At 41.5% G+C, this 22,139-nt stretch overlaps 1 protein-coding gene across 13 annotated transcripts in view; it reads left to right on the forward strand.

The window, feature by feature from the left end:
• The window catches only part of Dscam2 (Down syndrome cell adhesion molecule 2), a 163,873-nt gene that overhangs the window by 121,435 nt on the left and 20,299 nt on the right, over positions 1 to 22,139 (forward strand). For 6 of the 13 annotated variants that reach the window (XR_013009813.1, XR_013009814.1, XR_013009815.1 and 3 more), the window contains 8 exons: positions 1,548 to 1,694; positions 1,781 to 1,916; positions 6,218 to 6,379; positions 6,629 to 6,912; positions 15,020 to 15,164; positions 15,421 to 15,572; positions 16,432 to 16,704; positions 19,029 to 19,328. Coding sequence is in view for 10 of the 13 variants with exons in the window: in XM_076432142.1 (XP_076288257.1) it covers positions 1,548 to 1,694; positions 1,781 to 1,916; positions 6,218 to 6,379; positions 6,629 to 6,912; positions 15,020 to 15,164; positions 15,421 to 15,572; positions 16,432 to 16,704; positions 19,029 to 19,328 (1,599 nt within the window). In the remaining 3 variants the exon portion in view is untranslated. Of the gene's footprint in view, positions 1 to 1,547; positions 1,695 to 1,780; positions 1,917 to 6,217; positions 6,380 to 6,628; positions 6,913 to 15,019; positions 15,165 to 15,420; positions 15,573 to 16,431; positions 16,705 to 17,028; positions 17,314 to 19,028; positions 19,329 to 22,139 lie in introns of all 13 variants that reach the window. The other 7 variants (XM_076432148.1, XM_076432143.1, XM_076432146.1 and 4 more) reach the window with 3 other exon arrangements.

Below are 22,139 nucleotides of genomic sequence, written 5' to 3' on the forward strand. Positions count from 1 at the left end.
TTGGATTCGCGAGCCTTGTTAAAGATTCTCGACAGGGGGGGGTGGTTTCACAGGAACCGGCTGCGAATGTTTAGGATAACTACGGTCATTAACGTTGCTCGGGCTTATCTAAGGAACGAGCGCACGGCTTAAACCGTGCAAGAATGAAGAGAACCTTATCTGTCGCCATCTAGAACAGGCCGCTGGAAATCCTGGAATTAGTATAATTATCGTAAAGGTAAAACTGTTCGGCTATGCACCGGAAAAGTATCGCGGCGATGCCGAGTTTATTAAAGATAATTCTGAATAGCATCCCGGTTTATTGGGAAACGTCCAGATCAATTACTACAACGTACGCCGGATATGAATAATACAGAGACTTGGGAAGTTTCGTGCCGCGACAGCGTTTGCATCAACTCCAGAATCGTCGGCTGCGATTTACATAATTCAACGAATGTATTACACTGTTCGCTAAGCCCTCGCGATTAGTACTTCAAATTTATCGATCCTGCAAACGAGGATTTTCTACGAACGTGTACGTAAATGTTTTTAAAGAAATTGTGTTCAAGATACATCCAATTGTTTGTTAACATAGACAGAAATACACAGAGAATAGTAAAGCAAGGAAGTTGCAATTGAAAACTAAAATGCATTCACGCGATAATCGTTTAAGTTAAACTACGATATAAAATTATTATATGTTAATCGTGATTTAATAATTTTCATGTAAGTGGCTGTTGTTAATGTGCTCAGTTTCTGATTGGTATCTTAAACCAGGCCTGTGCGACGCTGGCTCGCGGAACAGATGTGGCTGCTTCTCTCCTTCTCCTGCTCAGAGTATTCTCCTGCTCCTTCTCCTGCAACATCTGTTCCGCGAGCCAGCGTCGCCCAGGCCTGCCTTAAACCATTATTGATTGGTATTTCTAAACGTAGTTATTATTTTATATTGTAATGTACCACAATATAGCCTAACTATTGTACCACAAAAATATTAAGTATTCCAGCAAAGATTCATTTGTGCTTACAATAAAATGGGTACTTGTATACTCACTTTTCAAAAGAGTAGAACACAATAAAATCTGATGGACCATCATCAACAGAACTACATGTCTGATTAATTTAATAGAATTTGTGTCCAATGAATTTCTTTATGTACTCACTTTTGAAAAGTAGAATAAAAGAAATTCTATCAAATTAATTAGATACAATTATCTGTAGATAATTGCCAAATAGATCTTGTGTTCAAAGGATTTAATATCTCCAATTGTACTAGACCTGACAAAGTGAAGTATTGGGTTGGAAAGAAAGTTCGTAGCGTTTTCAAATTAGGAATCGAAGATAAAATTAAGGTATTTATTCATATGTTTATTCAATAACACGAGAAGTTATAATATTGTACGTCGAAAATGGCAAAAAGTAATAGAACAGAATGGGAAATATGTTATTGAATAGATCTATGAATAAATATACAAGTTTTAGCTTTCAATTTGAATTTACAACCACGAGCACTTACATGAGGAAGTCAGCAACAATAACATGTATCGAACACGTTTCTATAATGATTTCAGATGGAAAGTTCCACCTACTGCCAACCGGTGAGCTGCTGGTTCACAGCCTAGAGTTCAGCGATCAGATACACGGATACCGGTGTCGAACGATGCACCGTCTAACCAGACAAGTTGTTGTCAGCTCCGTGGCCAACGTCAGGATAGCCGGTAAGCTTCCCTTTAATCGTCGCTATCATTTTTTCCAGGCACACCGAGAAAACCCGAGATTTATGTCAATTATTTGGCGCGCTCAGCCCCGACACTTTTTGCAGATCACAGAGGAGTGATGCCTCCGGTGATTCTTGAAAATTCCGGCGTGGTGCACGTTGCTCAAGATGAATCCACGTCATTAGTCTGCGTGGCGCAGGCCTGCCCAGCTCCCGAATATCGGTGAGTTTCTATCCCAAAGATTAATTAAGGCTATCTCGTTGCATGTCCGACAGGCGTAACCGACCGGAGCAACAGTACTTTTATAATAGTCTCTTTAAAATTGAAAATCAGCAGTTGAGAAATTCGCAATAAATTGTTTCAAAGCGACAGCAACTTCAACTCTAATTCAACAACTTTTTAGAATTAATGGAATGTAACGATTTCTTTTGGAGATTTGTATTAAAAGGAAATTACCGAGCTTCTTTTAAATACAGTTCACTCATTAACAAGCCTACTAATAGGCTACCGGTAGGTAAAGTGTTAAGGTTATTTTCAAGAGTTGAAGGATGTCCATTTAATTTTATCCCCGACTCTGAATCACTCATTACGAAATTAAATGACTAGATATGTACAAGTTCGTGATAGATTAAATAAATTAATTGCAACGAGTACAGTACTAGTACATTGAAGTTCGTGAATTCTTTTAATTAGTCTACTGCTTCAAATTGCACCAACACATTTCTGTTACAAATGCACAAGTCTACTGTAAGCGTCATGATTAATATAAAATAATTCTTCTTCGTTCTTGTCCTTCATAAAAACGTGAACCTGTCTGAGAAACTCAAGATGGCGTACATGTGCTATCTCGTAAAAAGCAAGACGTTCACAGCCGAACCTTCGAAGGTCCAAAAAGTGAAGAGAAAGGACGCACCTCGTGTTTGACGATTCTCCGGTGGGTCTCGAGCAAGTTTTTCATTCAGCAACGGCAACGCAAGTTCATTCGACTTGCTGGAAGCGTTCAAGCTGTCGTTCCCTCTTCCCCGACGTAGTAGCAATAACATTGTCTCGAGGCAGCGCGCGTTGTACGTCGAAAAAGCGCGCGAGCGAGCACGTCTTTGTACTTTGGCGTCACCGGTCGTTTCCGTCCGTTTTCGTATCACTACTGGGACACCCGGAAGACGCTGAAAGGAGAGGCGACAATGGAAAAACAAAAAAGCAAAGACTGCGAACCGTTTTTCCTCTAATCTGTCGCGTTCTCGATTCGACGAGGGAAACAGACTAGCTCGGAGGGAAAAATGGCGTTTCTTCGAGACGAACGAGGCAGAAAAGAGAGGACGAAAGAACGAACGGCGAAAGGAAGATTGAAGACGGGAATATTCGAGGTGGAAGGTAAGTAAAGGAATAAGGACTGGGCGCGACTTTGATCGAGGAAAAGTGGGAGCACTCGAACATGAAACCTCGCGAGCGGAACACAATCGGAAACTCTCCATGTCGCTCCAGGTCTACGAGGAACCCTCCAGACCCTTTCTCTCTGCCGGGATTTCCGGATCTCCTTTTCCCAGCGGCCCTGCATCCGTATGCACCGGCCAAGAAATATCTGCGAGGAAGGAAATCTATTGGGAATATCGGGGAGACCAAACTGCCGCGCGCCAGCCAGACGAGAGTCTGCGATTTTTTCTCAAAGCGCGCCACAGTGTTCGGAACGATGTCACAAATAGTCGCGCTCTCAGAGCTTCAATTCTGAAAAGTTTCTATCGTACACAATTTTTAAAACCGAGGCGTAAAATCGAATATAAAAACACGCGCCATTTGTTGAATATTTATTCAATCGATCTGTTCTAATTCCTGCAAGTTATATTTACTACTACAAGGCTCATTATCCCCACAAATATTCTTTCGAAGTATTAATCGAGTTTTTAAAAAAGTAGCTCTCTGATTATTTGAGCACTACTTCTGGAATACATTGTACTTTTGAATACGCTTCATTTCATCAAAAAAAATGAAGATCACTTCTGTGTTTCGTATTACGAGGCTTTTCAAAACGCACCAGAATTTGTCAAGTCTATGAAAAATGTGGTACAGTTAAAAAGAAAATTGCAATTGCGTTTTGCACTTGATGAAACAGAGTTCAGAGTCGACCTGTTTAAAGTTCTTCGTTCGCGGAACTCGCTCGAATAAAATACACTATCGGATCATAAATGATTTATCCCGAGAACTTCCCTGGCTCCAAGAACCGCGTTACATTTCCATTTGAACGCAACGCAAGGCGCAATTACGATCCCTTCGGTGAGGTGAGCGGAATATCATCGCGATTTACGTCGCAACTCAAGCTCATCGGAAACCAGTTTAACAAGTACCGCGGGCCCAGCCAGTCGAATATTATTTCTCTTTTCATGTTCCGCGAGTTCGCGAACTTCCGGTACCGAGCTTGCTTCCGAGTTGCGATTCCTCGAGAGCTTGGTACCTTGATCTATGTATATCGTTCATTCATAGGAAAAGTGACATCAGTTAAAAAAGGATATTTTACAGGAGAGCCACTTTTTTGAAAATTACCTAAGTCTAACAATCTCGTTTATTGTACATCATCAACCTAGCAATGCAAAATAATTTGTTGTTAGCTAGATAGTTTTCATTGTCATATACATTAGGTATAAATAGTTCTGCATTGTGATTTTGGGAAGCAAGAGTAAAATAAAAATTGATTTTATCCGTTAATAACACTGTCCAATAGCCAAGAAACGTTTCGATTCTCACTATGCGGTTCTTATAGAGATTTCTGCGCTGATTCCGAATCTGCCCTTAATTTTTCTCCTAAATACACAGTTTTTGAGTTTGAGTTTGAAAAAACGACATATTTTTAAACTTTAAACAAATACTGTGATGTTATTATAGAAGATATTGAATTGTTCTTTGCAGCAAAAGATTCTGTAGACTTTCCCGAATCCAGTGATATTCAATATTAAATGATTAATTTTTATTTATTTATTTTATAAATATATTTTATAAACTGTTCAATATCTTTCATAATAACATCACAATATTTGTTCAAAGTTGAAAAATATGTCTTTTTTCAAACTCAAATTTCTCAGAAAGTGTGCGTCTAGGAGAAAAATTAATCAGCGCAGAAAGCTCTGTAAGAACCGCATAGTAAGAATCGAAACGTCCAAAAAAGTTGAAATTTGTTGGACCGTGTAATTTGGTTGCATTTAGAACAAGTCGTTAAAAGTCATGTAACTCAATTTTTTCTAATAGAAAACAGAAATTCTACGACCACGGGATCTTTAAGTTGCCTGAAAGATCGCAAAAGATCATGGAACAAAATGTCATAGAACTTATTGTAAATTCCCTTGAGAAAACGAAAAGACTTTCCGAACGAGCTAAATAAAATAAAAGAATATTGTTCGGAACGTAACAAGTCAATCGAGGACTCGGGAACGAGCGAAATCGCGGTGAAGTAAGGACGAAGGTAAAAGGAGCGAAGGATGACCTGGGAAAAAGCGATCGGAAGGAAGAGGGTAACCAGGGTCACTCGGAGAGCAGCTCGAGAACTGATGGCGACCCGATCGAAGGCTGTCAAGAAGCTGGGAAACCGAAAGAAAGCGGGGAATCTCCAGGATAAATGCTCACGTTGGATGCGACTCGATGTCGTTTCTGGGTCGACGTACCCAAAAGCCAGTGAAATTGAACCTCCCTTCCTCTGCACCTTCCCTCCGCTGTGTTCCACAGGCTCTCCCATCTTTATGTGAAAAATTATTCCTCGACTAAAAAGCCTGACGTAAAATCCTGGCAAAAATCGAAATGGCTCGGGCGAGAACGAAGAAGAGCATGGTGTACTCTGATCGTACTTAAAAAATCCATTTCTTGTATATTCTTGGACGAGCGTGCATCTAATTGATTAGTAGATTGCGCATCTTTATGCATTTATAAAAATACTTTACAAATTTTATTTATACCTTACTTAGTGCTTATACAAAAATTTCAAAAAATGCTGGAGCACGATTTTCATTTATTTCGGATCTGCAAATGCTATTACCAATGAAAATTGGATTTTCTTTGGTCCCACTTTCTTAACACATTACCAACCGGTGATTATTCCATAATTGTTGAAAGTCTATGGTTCATGGCTGAGGATTTTTATCAGCTTTAGGATATTTTATAAAACTCACCCTCAATAACAAAATCCAATCATTTCCTTCGGGATTATTGTGTAAAAGAAGATTTTTAAGCTTCCATTTGGTGCAGCACAATTATTAAAAAACCTATTCATAGGCTACCGGTATTAAAGTGTTAAAATTTGTCTACGAAACATAAAAATTGCATAAACATCCGCAGTTTATTGATTGGGATCATAAGTATACCGCGGATGATATGGTCACTTTAACGCCTCAATGTAAAAATAATTGTGCAAACACATACCTCAAAATGGTATAAATAAATAGTGGCCATACAGACAACAAATCTGATCTGCAAACATTGTGAATTGGTGCAGTGGTGTATCATCGGAAAATATTAACAGATGTTATTAACTTGTCATTTTTCAGTTGGTACGCACAAACCGGCTCAGAACCGATCCTGGTACACTCTGGACCAAGAACCAGACTGCTCGGCTCTGTTCTAGCCCTCGAAGCTGTCACGCTAGAAGATAGTGGAATTTATCGTTGCTCTGCAGCCAACCCTGGCGGAGAAACCAGCGCCGAAATTAGGTATCAGTGTGATTCATATCCGACACAAGACATTCAAAATTATAGGAGAAATAATAATTGGAATTTAACTAGACTTCTGATCAAAATGATAACACTATAAACACTAATACAAATGCTACGATATCGTCTATCGCGTTTCATAAGCGAGAGTCTTGAACTTTTTGACCACACCTTGGAAAATCGTCGTATATTACGTGTACCGGAAGCAAACGTAGCACGCAAAGGATACAAAGGGCACTATTCCTGCAGGCTGATCGTGACTGCTCCGCTACACGTAGAGGTGACTCCGCCGTTGCTGAGCGTCCATTTAGGCGGTAATGCCGAATTTAGATGCGAGGTCAGCACGCATCCACAAGCAGGACCGCACTTTGTTACCTGGTACAAGGACGGCCGGCAGCTGCCGGGAACCGGCAGACAATCAGAATTATTGAGGCTCAACGGGATCGGCAGGGAAGATCGTGGAATGTATCAGTGTATAGTCAGACGGGCGGAAGGGGACACTGCTCAAGCCTCCGCAGAACTTCAATTAGGCGGTATGTACATCTTTGGAATTATTTACCTTGCTTATTCCTAACAAGATTCCCTCTCTAACGATTAGTTCATTGCGGATATTTGTGCAAAATAAAATTTTGTTGGTATTCCTGAAGAATGAAATTTATACTGGGCAGGGGTGAAATTTAATTTACGATTATTGGGGTTGTAAAGGATGCATTTATAGCGAATTTAATTAAGAAATTTCTTTCTTTATTTATTCGATAAATTTCTATATCCTTTTCCTATTGGGCAAGAATAAAGATTTGCTGTTTAACAATGATAAGTTAAGTGCGGATATTTCTCAAAATAAAATTTTGTAGGTATTCCTGAAGAATTAAATTTATACTAGATGAGGGTGAAATTTAATTTACGATTATTGGGGTTGTAAAGGATGCATTTATAGCGAATTTAATTAAGAAATTTCTTTCTTTATTTATTCGATAAATTTCTACATCCCTTCCCTATTGGACAAGAATAAAGATTTGCTGTTTAACAATGATAAGTTAAGTGCGGATATTTCTCAAAATAAAATTTTGTAGGTATTCCTGAAGAATGAAATTTATACTAGACGGGGGTGAAATTTAATTTACGATTATTGGGGTTGTAAAGGATGCATTTATAGCGAATTTAATTAAGGAATTTATTTCTTTATTTATTCGATAAATTTCTATATCCCTTTCCTATTGGGCAAGAATAAAGATTTGCTGTTTAATAATGACAAGTGCAGATATTTGTGCAACGTAAAATTTTGTAGGTATTCCTGAAGAATGAAATTTATACTAGACGGGGGTGAAATTTAATTTACCATTATTGAGGTTGTAAAGGATGCATTTATAGCGAATTTAATTAAGAAATTATTTCTTTGTTTATTTAATAAATTTCTACATTCCCTTGAACACTATCAAACCCGACCCTGATTAGTAATTGATCTGGAACAATAGGGCATCATCTTAGTTGTTATGTAGAATAATATGGAAATTACTATTGAGTTGCGAATTAATTATAGAAGTTCAATGGTGCAGAGGGTAGAATTGATGTACTGCCAGCATTGTGCTTCGAGTGAATTGAGCGTAAATTAATTGTACAATGTATGTATATGTATACATACCGTATATAACATAATAGACTTTACGACGGCTCGAAGAAATCGTTTCAGAAGACGAGTCGAGCAATTTGGGGCTGTTTAAATATGATGTCTCTCAAAAATCAATCAACTAGCAGGGAAATGCAATTCGGTCTGCAGCCGACCAGGAAATAGTTTTCGTACACAGAAATACTGAAATACGCGAGCGTCAGTTCCTATCGATCCAATTTATTTCGATCTCAATTACTGAATTCCACGAATTCAACGTCATTCCAACTACGAGTGCACAAAGGAAAATTACATGGAAAGTTGCCGTGCAGTTTCGATCAGAATTGCAGATGAGGGAGGTAGGTTCGGAACCGGTCTGGGTATGTATACGTATACATTCACTTTTCCCAGATGCTATCTACAGGCACAAAGTAAATTAGATCACTTTCGAAGATTCATTTTCCGCGTGAATTCCGCTCCCACAATTATCTTGCGCATACTCGCCCCAAAATGACCGTCAACGCTGCAGCTGACTCGTTAGTCCCGTATAAGTTACCCAATTTCTTGTTCAAACCTAAATATTAATTTTTAGAATATATTACATAATCTGCAGATGGAGCCAAATCCGTTGAATGAACAATCGTTGGAATTAATTATACTATAATATTATCCCGCGTTTATTCTGTTAATTTCTAAATTTTCTGCAACAATTTGTAAAAATCTGGATGCAGGAAAAATATGGAATAAAACAAATACCACTTTCTATAATATTCTGCAAATTTGCACACACAGGCCACGAATATATAAAAATCCACTATCCGGTGATCAATAAAATAAATCTTGACATTTTTTCCAGCTTTTGTTCGATGAAACAAAATGTTTCGCTTTCACGAAAATTTGAAGGGTATTGTTTCGGTCGGTTTCCGAAATGGGTACGGAAAGCAAACTGTGGAAAATGAAAATTCTAAATTCAAGTCAAACTTTGTTTTTGTGCAAAAAGCCAATTCCTGATAAATGCTGTAAAATAGATATGAATGATTCCAGAAAAAACTCGCAACATTGCCCATAGACATTTTGATCTTTTGTGATCCAGAAAATAAAATTTCGAGTAAACGCGTTGAAACATCTCGCAGATCGCTTGTTAAAATAATTTCCCTAGAACTTGTAAATCATCTAACTCTTTTTCATCAACCCATGTGTGTAGTCTACATACATATAAATTAAAATTGGAAGTACAGTAGGACCTCGATTGACCGACCCGAGGAAATAATCAAAATGTACATCATATTCTAAAATAAATTTCTATTTTTGAAAATGTATTTCCCCTCATAATATTAGGTTGGCAATTAAGTTCGCGACCTCCACATTTTCTCAAACAAAGTCATTTGTATATATTTTTTCAGCAAACGTATTTTATATCAAATTAATCGGAAAATTCAGAGCTTTCCAATGATATACAGTTCAAAAGGAATGGTCACTGGATGAGGTTATAAATGTTATAATGATACAATAAAAGAATTACGAAGCAAAAGGCCGCGAATTTATAATTATTATTAAACGCATATTTGTTTATAATCGGGATCGGGTTAATCGCGGTCCTACTGTATTAGGCTTTTTTGTGTTTTGCCGTTTAACTGATGCAAGTTTGTATTAAAACATAATAACGCGGTTGCTCGAAAAAAGAATGATTAAAGTTCGATTGCAAGGGGGCCAGATAAGCACCCCTCCCTCAGCGGACACCCCTGTGCTCGATAATATCGCATCCAGTTCGGACGAGTGGCCGATTCGATCGATCGGGTTCACATCTAATCCAATTGGCTCCTCGAAATACTTTCACCGAATCGATACGACCGCGAATCGTGGTACGAGGCTGGCATAGGTGACGTGTCAGAAGTGACACAATATACAGCGCATCAAAGCGGTGTACGGGGTACCGCGATATCGGTAGTCAGCGTTGCCGATCGCATTACGGGGGAGTGAACTCGATTATCGTGGAAAGAGTGAGCGTCGACCACGTGGCCGGTAGCCTCGAGAGACAGAGAGAGAGAGAGAGAGAGAGAGAGGGAGTCGGATCTTCATCTCTCTCTAGAAAGAGTTGGGTGTTCCGCTTTGAAGTGGAGAAGGCTTCTTTTACGGCGCTTTAGGTGTCCCCCTCTTACCGTCCCTCCGTACGTGACGTCGTCGGTTGCCCCAAACCAGCGTCCACCCCCTTCCATCATTCGTTCCAGCGTGTAGCACTCTTTGGTAACTGCTACGTGGCGTCTCTCTCGCCCGTTTGCCCTATATCTGGACCAGAGCTCGCCCACCTATCCACCTATGGACGAGTAGCGGGCGCCATGAAAGAGGAACGCGCGCCCCGTCGACAGGGGACGCGGAGGCACACCACCGCCCGGCCCGGAGAGAGGAGAGAGGGCCTTTGAAACAACAATGAAGTTAGCGTCTCTCGCTCGTCAGCGTCGGTAATGCACGGAATTTACGTCAAAGGGAATTCGAGCAAGCGCCGCCACGCTAAGGACGCACACTGGCCTGGATAAAGAGCGAGAGAGAGGGGTGGGAGAGTGAGAGGAGGAGAGAAAAGCGAACCAGCTCGTTGCAATTTCGCAACCAGCAAAGAGGGTGCCACGGAAGGAACCGGCCAGCCTCTAATGCCGCGAGCCCCGGGAAAAAAAGAGTCGTCGTTGACGAGCTACAAACTCCGACCGAGGTATCCGTGTTCCCTTGTTACCTAACCGTCACTTGCGCATTGTCTCCAACCCCAGCTACGACTTGCACACCTCTCGACGACGCAGCGTTGTCTGGAATGCCCGAATCCACGATTTAACCCCCACAAAATCCTCAGGAATAGTTTAAACCAACAAATTATGGTCACAGTTCAGAGAAATACATCTCACAACACGGACAGAAGAATCATTCATCTATCCCTCACCCTGGGGAACGTATTAGGGTGTACAGTGGAACTGCCGAACCGGAAGTGAATGCTAGGGGTGTGCGGGTACCTAAAATTGTAGTGATCCCGAAATTTGACAAGTTTGAACATTCCAAAAACTCATGTTATTTTGCATTTGAGTTTTTCGGATTTATAAGTTTGCATTTGAATTTTTCGGATACCCGAATACAGTGTTTCCGCGATTGTTGCGAGGACCTCGGGGGTATCGAGTCTCAGGAAACGAAATGGTACTACGGTTTTTTACGTGTATGCCGAACATATAATAGATTTCTTGGATAACTTTTCGATGTGTAAATGACGATCCTGGGTAAACAACTAAGCTAAGCGTGCTAAGCGGGAAATTGTTGTATTGTACTAATGCTATTCCATACCTGAGAATGATACGTCGGGTATCATAAAACCCCGATTTAAACACCCTAATACCTTACTTTATTTGTAGCGCGACCGGCCGCCCAAGGGAGAACCCCCTAGTAGTGGGGATAAGAAAGTCACATCACATCCGCATACCCGAAAGTCACATCAAACGCGGAAACACTGTATTGTGAAACTTCGGGATTCCAACTAACGGGATCTAAAATTACAGAAACTTCAGTAAACCTTGTATTTCAAGTAATTGCAAATAATATCTATTTTTCATAAAGCTAGAATTCTCTACAAAAGATTTGTTTCTTAAAGCGGTGTTAATAAATTTTTTAATGTTTTCGGCGCAACGGTTCGATCGTTTATTACGAATTATAAAGCAACTTTGCTAATTGTCAAACAAAATCAACGTTTCGATCCCAGTTTGGATCTTTTTCAAGATTTATTTGAATCGCGTCTGTAAATTAAACAATCGAACCGATGTTGCGCCGAAAACATTTAAAAATTTATTATCAGCAAATACGATCGATAGAAGAAACATATTTAAAGCGGTGTAGTTGAACTTCTCGTGTAACCGAGTGCACGCGAATAATTCGGTCACATTGCAACCTGTATAATTTCAGTGGCAACTGAATATTAAGCATGCGTATTTAATATCCTTCAATAAAAATCAACGAATTCGATATTTACCACCGACGAGTCCGATTGACAAGTTGTCCCGCGTCCTCTGGTTAACAGGTTAAACAAGACTTCTTTCTGAACGTGTTCCAACAGAATCGGAGTATATTTACACGAAAGTAGGTCCATCAAAACGGCAGTAACATCGTCGAACGTACACCGAGGCAACACGAAAATAGTTCAGCTGTCTGTTCGATCTCTGATATCCTTGAAACTTGCCTCCCCTCCGGGCTGGCTGCGATCTTTTAATTTCCTCCATTTCCCCCGAACACGAAAGGCCTAGTCGACTGAAGAAAAAAAAACATTCACAAATTTTGCGCACCTATATTAAAAGCGCGAGGAGGCGAGCAGTGAATATTACGTTCCCGTGGAAATTATGGGGCACGGTGCGTTATGAAATTTCCCTCTCCCCGTGAAAAGCCGGTTCCGCCCACCTGCCTCGTATTTTGCCGACGAATGAAGATTCACGTTTTTTTTAGAATATACAGCGGGGCAAGCAGCGTCCAGAAATTCCGGGTACGCTCGTGGAAAATTTTTTCATATTTCGCCGAAATTGGCGCTCCGGAGTTTTTAATGCGACTTTCTCGCAGCACTTCCAAACAATAGACTCTCCAGCGAAACCGGGAATACATTAATTAACTGCACATCCTAGTCGAAATTTTATTTCGATCCTTCACGTAACAGGAGTCCGATTATCTCTACCACTTATGACTAGACTCTGGATCTGTATGCGGAATAAAAACTGCTGAAGTTGTAAAGAACAGAAGTGTTTTAGTAATTTTAGTAAATCGAAAAAAATGGACGACACTCTTAGATTCAATTGAGGACAGGCCACCTGAATAATTTGGTTGCTGTTGGTGATAGAAAAAAATGTGTCAGACTAAAACTCGATGTAGAGATTCAAGGTCATTCAAGCTCGTTGAAGGTCAACTATGATGGAAAATATTTTACTTCCAGGAACTGTCTATTTCTTACGAAATGCTCCTATTTATTATACCTATTTATTTTACCACCTAAATATCTCCTTTATTTTTAATGGCACAAAAAAAATGTTTATGACGTAATTGAAATGGTATCGAAGGAGGAACATCATAGAAGAACAATTTTTTTTGTCCAGTTATTTTTTTATAGTTTTTTCATCTTGTTAATGACTTAAGCATATTCAAATGTATTTTTTCAGCCGCCATAAGATGGAAGAAACAGAAATTAGTTTTCCCGATAAAAAAATAACGATGACCTTGAAAAAACTATGAAAAAATAACCGGACGAAAGAAATTGTTCTTCTATGATATTCCTCCTTCGGTACCATTTCAATTAAGCCATAAATACTTTTTGTTACGTTAAAAATAAAGGAGATATTTAGGTGGCCTCCTTCAGCTGAGAGACCCTGTACAATATTCAGGAACACGAAGAAAAAAGTTTCGACGAATTTCGGAGAAAATAAAAATGTCGACTATCGGCCACACTTTTGTCCGAGTCGCGTATCGATGATCGCTCGGAGGCGACGAGACCAGGTTCATCAATCTCCTCGCGGGTCCACGAGCAGCATCTGCGAAAACCGTGCTGGCATTCACCTGGGGAGAGACGAGAGAGTGCTCGAACTATCTTTCCCTCTTTGGTTCTGAGCGACGGAACTGTTCTTTGTAACGCGACGCCCGAGCATTTTTAATGACGACGAAATCGACACTTTTAATTATGAAGAGTCGTCCTCGTCCTTGCCGCGGCCCCTCGTCCCACCGCGTCGGAGGAAGCTTCGATCTTGGACTCTCGTTCCTCCCTTTTTTCTTCTTCTGGCGCGGCCCACCCCCGCGCGAACGTTCTCGAAGCCCCCGCGGTTCGTTCCCTTCGCCGTGTCGTCGAGATAGAAACATCGAGAGAGAGAGAGAGAAAATATTCACCGCGCTTCCGTCGCAGCGAGCCCATTGTCTTTCGTTTTCTATCGCGATGCGCGGTGCAGCCGGTGGTGGCTTTCAGAATCAAGAATCTCCGGGCGGTCTTTCACGCTCTTGCCTCGCGAGCCTCTTTCTTCGTCGCCAACCAGCTGGCTCTCTACTTTCGTTGATATCCTGGCGACGACGTATCGTTTTTAACGAGATGGATATTCGATTGCGCCGCGGTCATTGTACCTCTGCGAATATCTCGGATTGATCACCATCCTTCCGGCTTCTCCATCGTCTCTCTCGACCAACCCTTCAGATTTTTCTCTTTTACCTTCTCCAACCCTCTCGCCTCGCCTTTTTCTATTCCTTTCAACACCCAGTCGAATAGAACACGACTACTCGGCTGATCGAGACTTCAGCCAAGCGTGCTGGTTCCGGCGTTAAAAAGGATTTGTCTCTTCTACGCTTTTCTCTCTCTTGATCTCTCTCTCTCTCTTTCTGGTGCTCCGTCGTTTTTCTTTCGATATTTTCCCAGTCCCCGTTCTCGAGCACCCGTGATTCCGATGATTCTTTGAAGTCGCGCGAACACCCGCCCGTGAAAGTGTTGGACGAGAAATGGGCTCGGCGAAGAGTCTCTGTTGAGAAACGTGCAGCCCTGTTTGAAGCCTCCGATTTTTTTTTACTGTTCCCTGCCGTCGTGCACCCGTCAAAATCATCGAAAAGGGAGGACACGCGTGTCGCTCTGTGAATGTGTTTACTCGACGAGAACTCTGTTCGCCAGCTTTTCCCGCGCGTACTCGAATCGTATTGTGTCGGTCGTTTCCTCTCCCGTTTTTTCTTGTATTTTAACATGTCCCGTAGTAATCGTTCATCCGAATGATACGTAGTTTGTTATTGAACTAAGCATTTTATGCATCCACGACTGTTTTCGGCTTAGCAACATGATTAAAAGGAAAAACAAGTAAGTACCTTCTTATTTGGGCTCAAGCATAAATGTTGCAAATGACGGAGAAAAATTTTATTTTGCATAACGTTCTGCAGTCGAGTCACAAGTAGTAGGAATAATCGGTGTACTATTCTGCGGAAAGTCACCTGTTATACGAACCACTGACAAACTGAAAAGTTCTTGTGGTAATTTTATTTGGGCGTGTGTGTTTTTATTGTTTCAGACGCACCACCGATGCTGCTGCACTCGTTCATCTCTCAAACAATGCAACCTGGACCAGCGGTGTCCATGAAGTGTTCCGCGGCAGGAAACCCAACGCCGCAAGTTACCTGGGCCTTGGATGGCTTCCCCTTGCCAACGAATGGAAGGTAAGTTTTGTTTACGCAACACCTACGACTGGGGAGGTGAAAAGAAATGTTGTTTAAAGGGGTTCTCTCTGATCTACTGCGTTATTTTAACAAATTTTCTAGATGAACATTTTCTAGAATTTTCTAGAGACACTCTGTACACAGTTTTTCAATAGAATTCTTCGAGTGTACGGTGCTTCTATTCGAAAAAAATCGTTGAATATGCGAATCATTTCGTTCGATTGAATTACAAAAAAATTCTGCTGCGTTTTGACAGGTTCGTCATAGGTCAATACGTCACAGTCCATGGAGACGTCATATCCCACGTCAATATCAGCCACGCGATGGTGGAGGACGGTGGCGAATATTCTTGCACGGCCGAAAACCGGGCTGGGAAAGCCACTCACGCTGCTCGTCTCAACGTTTACGGTACAGTGACCCTAAGTTCCACATTTCGAGTCTCCGGAGTACATTGAAGAGAAGTAATTTCGTTTAAATACGGAATTCATGTCGCTATAAAATTAGCAGGACCATCTAAATGTCACATTTATCATCATTAAACGAATTTTCATCCTCGACCCATTATTTTCTTAAGGACTTTCTTGAAATATCGAAATTTTGATTTAGCCCCCGACTTCTCTATTCGGGGACTAAATCAAAATTTCGATAGTTCAAGAAAGTCCTTAAGAAAATAATGGGTCGAGGATGAAAATTCGTTAATTTTTATTAACCATTTTTGCAGATGTTCGAAGGACTAACAAATTTTCTTTGAAATTGCTATTGCGAGGAATTAACAAATGAAAACACTTTGTTTACGTAGTGACACCAAGGTCACCTTGGTTAACAAAAATGGGACCGCATATTCTTCTTTATAAAATTACTATTGCTCGGAATTTACAAATAAAAATATTCTGAAAACACTAACATAAATAGAATCGCAGGTTCTTTTCAAGAAATCGTACGGGACTTCGCGAGAAATTCGAAAAACATAACGTGACATTTGTTTTAAATCAGTAGCACCAGATTTATACAGATCTGTGTATACGAAAAATTTATACAGATTCTATAAACAGATAAAATATTAGTAACTCATTATTTGGTAAATAAGTAGGGAGATGGCAATATAAACATATTTTACACAAGCCATGAATTTAATAAAAAGTGCTTTTTAACGAAGTCCCATTGTTGATGTAGCTACTAAAATGCCAACCTTATCAGCACACACATTCCTTTTTAATCAGAAGAAAATCGAACGAACGATTAACTGGTGCGTTATATCTGATCGCAGGTCTTCCCTACATCCGTCTGATCCCGAAGGTGACCGCAGTAGCGGGTGAGACCCTGCGTCTAAAGTGTCCAGTAGCCGGGTACCCAATCGACGAGATTAAATGGGAACGGGCGAATCGGGAATTGCCGGACGACCTGCGTCAGAAGGTGCTGGGGGATGGGACCCTGGTAATCACGAGCGTGCAGAAGAAGATAGACACAGGAGGATACACGTGTTCAGCGAAGAACAAGCAGGGCCACAGCGCAAGAAGATCCGGCGACGTAGCCGTAATCGGTAAGGCGTCACGTTCGATTCGCTATTCTACGATTGTTGCAGGGTGGGAACCATTTACGGGGAGAGGACGATGCGACAAACTACCAATCGAACGTCCTACCAAGAAGAACGGAAAACTGGGTAAAGGAAGAACGAAAGAGAAAGTATCGTAAGATCGATCGCTTCGAAGCAATGGTAGAGTAAAAAGAGGGAGACACCGAAACAGAACTTTCTAGGATTCCGTTGGCGATCCCCAGGGAGATGTTTGTGGTCAACCGGGTGTTTGAGATGGTCGCGCGTATGGTTCTCGTAGCTCACGAGCTGTCGTTGTTGTTATTATTCCAGTTCCTCCCAAAATTAGCCCATTCACGGCAGATCGTGATCTACACCTCGGCGAGCGCACCACGTTGACATGCTCGGTGACCAGGGGCGATCTGCCACTCTCGATCTCCTGGCTCAAGGACGGACGATCGATGGGTCCATCGGAGCGTGTCAGTGTCACCAATGTGGACCAGTACAATAGCATACTGATGATTGAACGTTTATCTCCAGATCACAACGGCAACTACTCGTGCGTGGCCCGTAATCTGGCCGCAGAGGTATCACACACGCAGCGGCTTGTGGTTCATGGTAATCCTCCTCTAGGCCCCCTTCACTTTAGCCCGACGACCGCCTGACCGCCCGAAATCCGAGCGAGTGAGAGTACGAGTGCGTTCACGGTTGCCCGATAATCTCGAGAATGAAACGCGCAAGGATCCGGGGAAAAAGAAAAAAATCAGAAGAACAAAAAAGAAACGAAATGGAAATCCATCAAGATTTCGGGAACGTACATCTTAACGTCGTCCGCGCGCGTGTCTTTTGCGTTGCTTCCCGTCACAGGGATCTCTATGTCCAGTGTTTGCGCTGCTGTCGCCGCTGTAAATAGCTTTTCCACGTGGACTAACGGCCGACGATCGATTGCTCTCTCTCTCTCGTCTCGCCCACGGTTCCTACGCGTGTTCATTCGAGAAGGATTTTACTACGACGCCTCGAACGTCACTCAGGAACGTAGAGACCTGAGGACGTGTTCTCGATGACAGCTCACGCTTAGCGTGGCTCATCCTCCTTGCACGAGACCTGCCACTTATAATTATCTCCCACGTTTCTTCCTCTCGTCCCTGCATCGACTCTTCCGGAAACCAGCCAAGTCTCCGCGACCATGCGTCCCGTATGGTCGTCTCTTTGTTCCCGTTCCTCCAGGCTGCGGGACTGCGCCGGTCACGTTACATTGACGCGGAATAACTGGCCCGTTTATTTCGAACTCGATCCCCGCTGTCTAATTTAACACGTTGACTGTCGCGTCACACGATTTTCCCTCTGATCGATCGTGTCTTTTCCTCCGATCGATCGTGTACCGTAAGATGACAGGGTTTAGCTTGACGAGGTGCTCGTGTGGTTGCAAAGTCGCCGGTCAACGTGTTAATTATTTCTTTTGGAGTGTTAACCCTGTCGTACCGGTCTGTTCTGTGTTTCCAAGTCCGAGGGAAGAAGGGACGTTTGTAATGAAGTTTTTTTCTTTGTAAATATTGAAGAAATTCAGAAGGAAAGGGCCACGAATTCTGTATACCTCTGTGCAACTGGTTTCGCTGAAAACTCGTGGAGTTGGAATAAATCGTAGCAGGGTTAACGATCTACGATGCATGCGTAAATTACAGTTATCTGTACATCTACAATCACAATCAGACGGGATCGAGTCGGGCCGGTTGGTTTCTCGGCAAGCCGACGCAACCCTAGCCGCAGGATTTTTGTGTTTGATCAGAAGAATGTGCAACACCGAATGCAAAACGCGATTTCGGAGACAGAATTTTGGAAGGGTCGACGAATGCTAGCTCTTGCGTTGAGAACGAGCGTATGTGTTGTGAGTATGCGATGCCAATCTTCTATGTATAAGGTGTTTAAGGGCGGCAGGGGCAGGTCCGCGGCGGGGCCACCCTCTCTCTCCTCTACATTGCTACGTTACTATACTGCCTCTATTGTACATATTCTACGTATATATATATACATATTATATTCTATATATATCTATACATATACATGGACGTACTACTGTCTATATAATATATAAATACATGCCGCTACTATTATTGAACCAGCAATATATATATTGTATATATTTATACACATATATATATTTACATATATATGATATGATATCATATGACGAAAAGAAAAATAGAAAAATGATAACACGATATATTGTACCGTCGGTACAAGTTAACAAAAAAAAAAGGTTCTTGCATTTTTTTTGGTGCCATCTTTTTCTCGCTCTCACGTATGGTTCTCTCTTCTCTCTTGACCTTTTCCAGTACCCCCTATTATTGAGCCATTTACGTTCCAAGAGGGACTATCCGAGGGGATGCGGACGCGGACGGTGTGCGGGGTCGCGGCGGGTGACCCACCCCTAACTATATCCTGGCTAAAAGACGGCCAAAGTCCTTTTCCCTTGCCGCCGAATCTGGCCTCCGTCGCAAACATCTCCCAACTGGATTCCTACTCAAGCCTCCTCAGTATAACGAACCTCGCGGCCGAGCACTCCGGCGACTATACCTGCGTCGCCGCGAACCCCGCCGCCGAGGTCAGGTACACGGCCAAGCTACAGGTAAAAGGTAACTAGATGATCGGCGACCCTTTTCCATCGTCATCCCAGACACCACCTTGACCACCCTCGTCGATCCGGGGTCATCGATCTTGACGAATACGACAGCCTCGATAGCTCTGTCACCCGAGAAACTAGCCTCGACTATTCCACGAATCTCTTCAAACTTGCGCGTTCTGTCGGCCACAATCCTCCATCGGTGACTCAACTTGATCCTTGAAATCGTGCTCGATCTAGATCATTCACGTCTGCACAGGGTTAGATATTTGAAACGGTGTTCTCGACTTGAACCCCTTACCTACGACGAGAACCCTTATATAACTCTACTATATAACGTCTGCTTATAATTATAATTGATGATTGTTTTAGACCATTCACTCTGCTTTAATTATCAATCTTTTGTGATATACTTTGCTAACGCAGCAGCTGTTCTTTCAATTAATTTACTAGAAACTGAAACATTGAATAATGGGGGAATATTTACATAATTTATAAGATGTTTGTTAAATAACACATTTTTAAATGATTTAATATTACTTTAATATTCGACACTGTTGCAAATTCATAATCCTTACGTTATTGGTTGTACTTGCAAGGTGATCTATATTCTGGAGGGTAACTTTCTTGACTAGTTTAAACTTAAGCTTTGAGACACATTATAAATTATTTTGTTGAAATAATGTTACTATTCCATTCTTATTAGGTAATATTATTCCATTCTTCTGTTAAGGGGCTAAATCTGTCGGACGGTATCGAAAAACTTCTCTATCAACCTCTAATTTTTTGAACTAGAAAAATTTTACAAAATGGCAGAGTTCTTTTTTATCAAAATAGCGACACTTTGAAGACAAAAAATCTGTTTTTACTAAAAAGATGAACATTAAGCAATTCTGAAGAATTACACCATTGAATATCGAGAAAATCCTACGCGAAATTGTGGAATACCTCACGGAGGACATTCCCTAAAAGTTTGAAGGAGATCGGTTGTATAGTTCCGGAGATTTCGCGACTCCAAAGAACATACTTTCCAGAAATACGTAAAAGAAGCTCCAAATATTGAAATATTAAAAAGTAATCGATGTTTCGAAACCGTCTCACAGTAGCTCCTTAATCGTCTCTACATTTTTACGTAGCCCGTGAAGACACCCGCCATGTTAGAAAGACTCGGTCCGTGTAAATCGAGCGTTTTGATTGATCTCCCATAAGATGAAGCGATTTCGAGTTTCTCTTGCAAACGAAAAGTTTTCCAACCATCTGTTTGAAGTGTCTGATCCTGCAGACATCGAGGAACATCTCACACCTCCGAAGCAGTTCGCGTTTTCTCAAATCCGACTAGCGACTAGTGTTTCAGCCGTCGTTTACAGACTCCATGTTTCACGTTTAGTTTTTCACGGTAACATTTTCCTGTCCATTATGTCTGAAACGTCGAAAGGCATTCTCGAAACTTCAAACCGGAGGACATAAATAAAAACTACGGACAGTTTCCAATAGATGGAACGTCGAGATCGAGACCAACCCCAAGAGACCCGATCCCCCACAGTATCCCATCAAATCCATCGGAGTCCCGTCTCTCATTACCACCGATATCATCGTCCATTTCACCATCGTCATATCATAACGCTTACTAATTCGATCCTTGCGTCACCATCGTTAATCATCCGGAGTGTTCTCGCCCGGATCGAAGACGAGCATATCGAACGAATCTCGAGCTAATGTTTTCCAGAAAAATCGAGAAATCCGCGGGAATCTGAAAATACCGAGATCGAAAGTCTGTTCCAAGCGAGATCACGCGTATCATCATTGAAAATCCTCCTTCTCTCTGATCATCGAATCGTTCCCGATCTCCTTTCGTCCCGTGGCTCCACTCCTCAGACACAGTGTGTATTACATTTACGTTGCTTTGGCTCTCTGGGAATGCGTCGGTATCTCGTGGACCCCCCGAGGTTTGCTTGACTTGACCGAATAATAAAGGTAACAGTTTGCACCTTTCCTTATTTTACTCGTTTCTTTAAACGGAGCAACCAACCAACCGATATATAATCAACAATATTATACAAAATACAAAGATATGAGATGATATTGTATACGAAAAAAAAAAAAAAAGAATAACATAATGACAATGAAAAATTAAAATTCTCTTCTGGCCTGCGTGCGTGCGTGTATGTGAGCATTCAGAAAGAAACACTTTTAAATCTGCATGTGTCTATTCTCTCTACGACGTAGCGAAGTGTTATTTATTCTTGTTCTGCATTACCTTACGTGTATTTTCTCTGTACATATATATATACATATTATATATATACTTACTTAATTATTATTATTATATTTAAGTGTTATCTTTGATCACCCGAGTACGAGCACGTGCCACACTGCTCACGAACCAAACAGAACGTATAATGTTTTTTCACGATACCTATGCGCTGGCTCTCCTTTGGGCTCGTTCGAAGGCAACCCTTTTTTTCGATCAACACTCTTCTGCATGATTTCTCTCTCTATCTTTCTCTCTGTCTGTCTGTCTGTCTGTCTGTCTCTGTCTACCTATCACTGTCTTTTCTCTATCTATGTGACGCTGTTTTTTATATTTCCTTCCGTCGCGGCGCAACGCGGGGCACGCGCACCAAAATGTCCTCCGCGATGAACATTATCTAGCAAAGCGCTATTCTACTGTCGGATAACTGTGAAACTTGTTCAGAGGTGAAGTTTGTCGAAATTGTCGGTGCCCCGTCGTTTCCATGCGACCCGGTAATGTAGGCTAGTAGTACGTATTATTATTAATTAAATTCGTATTCATCGAACTAGTCGTTAGAAGCGGGTACTTATA

The sequence above is a fragment of the Lasioglossum baleicum genome, chromosome 10 (genome assembly GCF_051020765.1).
Source record: "Lasioglossum baleicum chromosome 10, iyLasBale1, whole genome shotgun sequence".
NCBI classification, from domain to species: Eukaryota; Metazoa; Arthropoda; class Insecta; order Hymenoptera; family Halictidae; genus Lasioglossum; species Lasioglossum baleicum.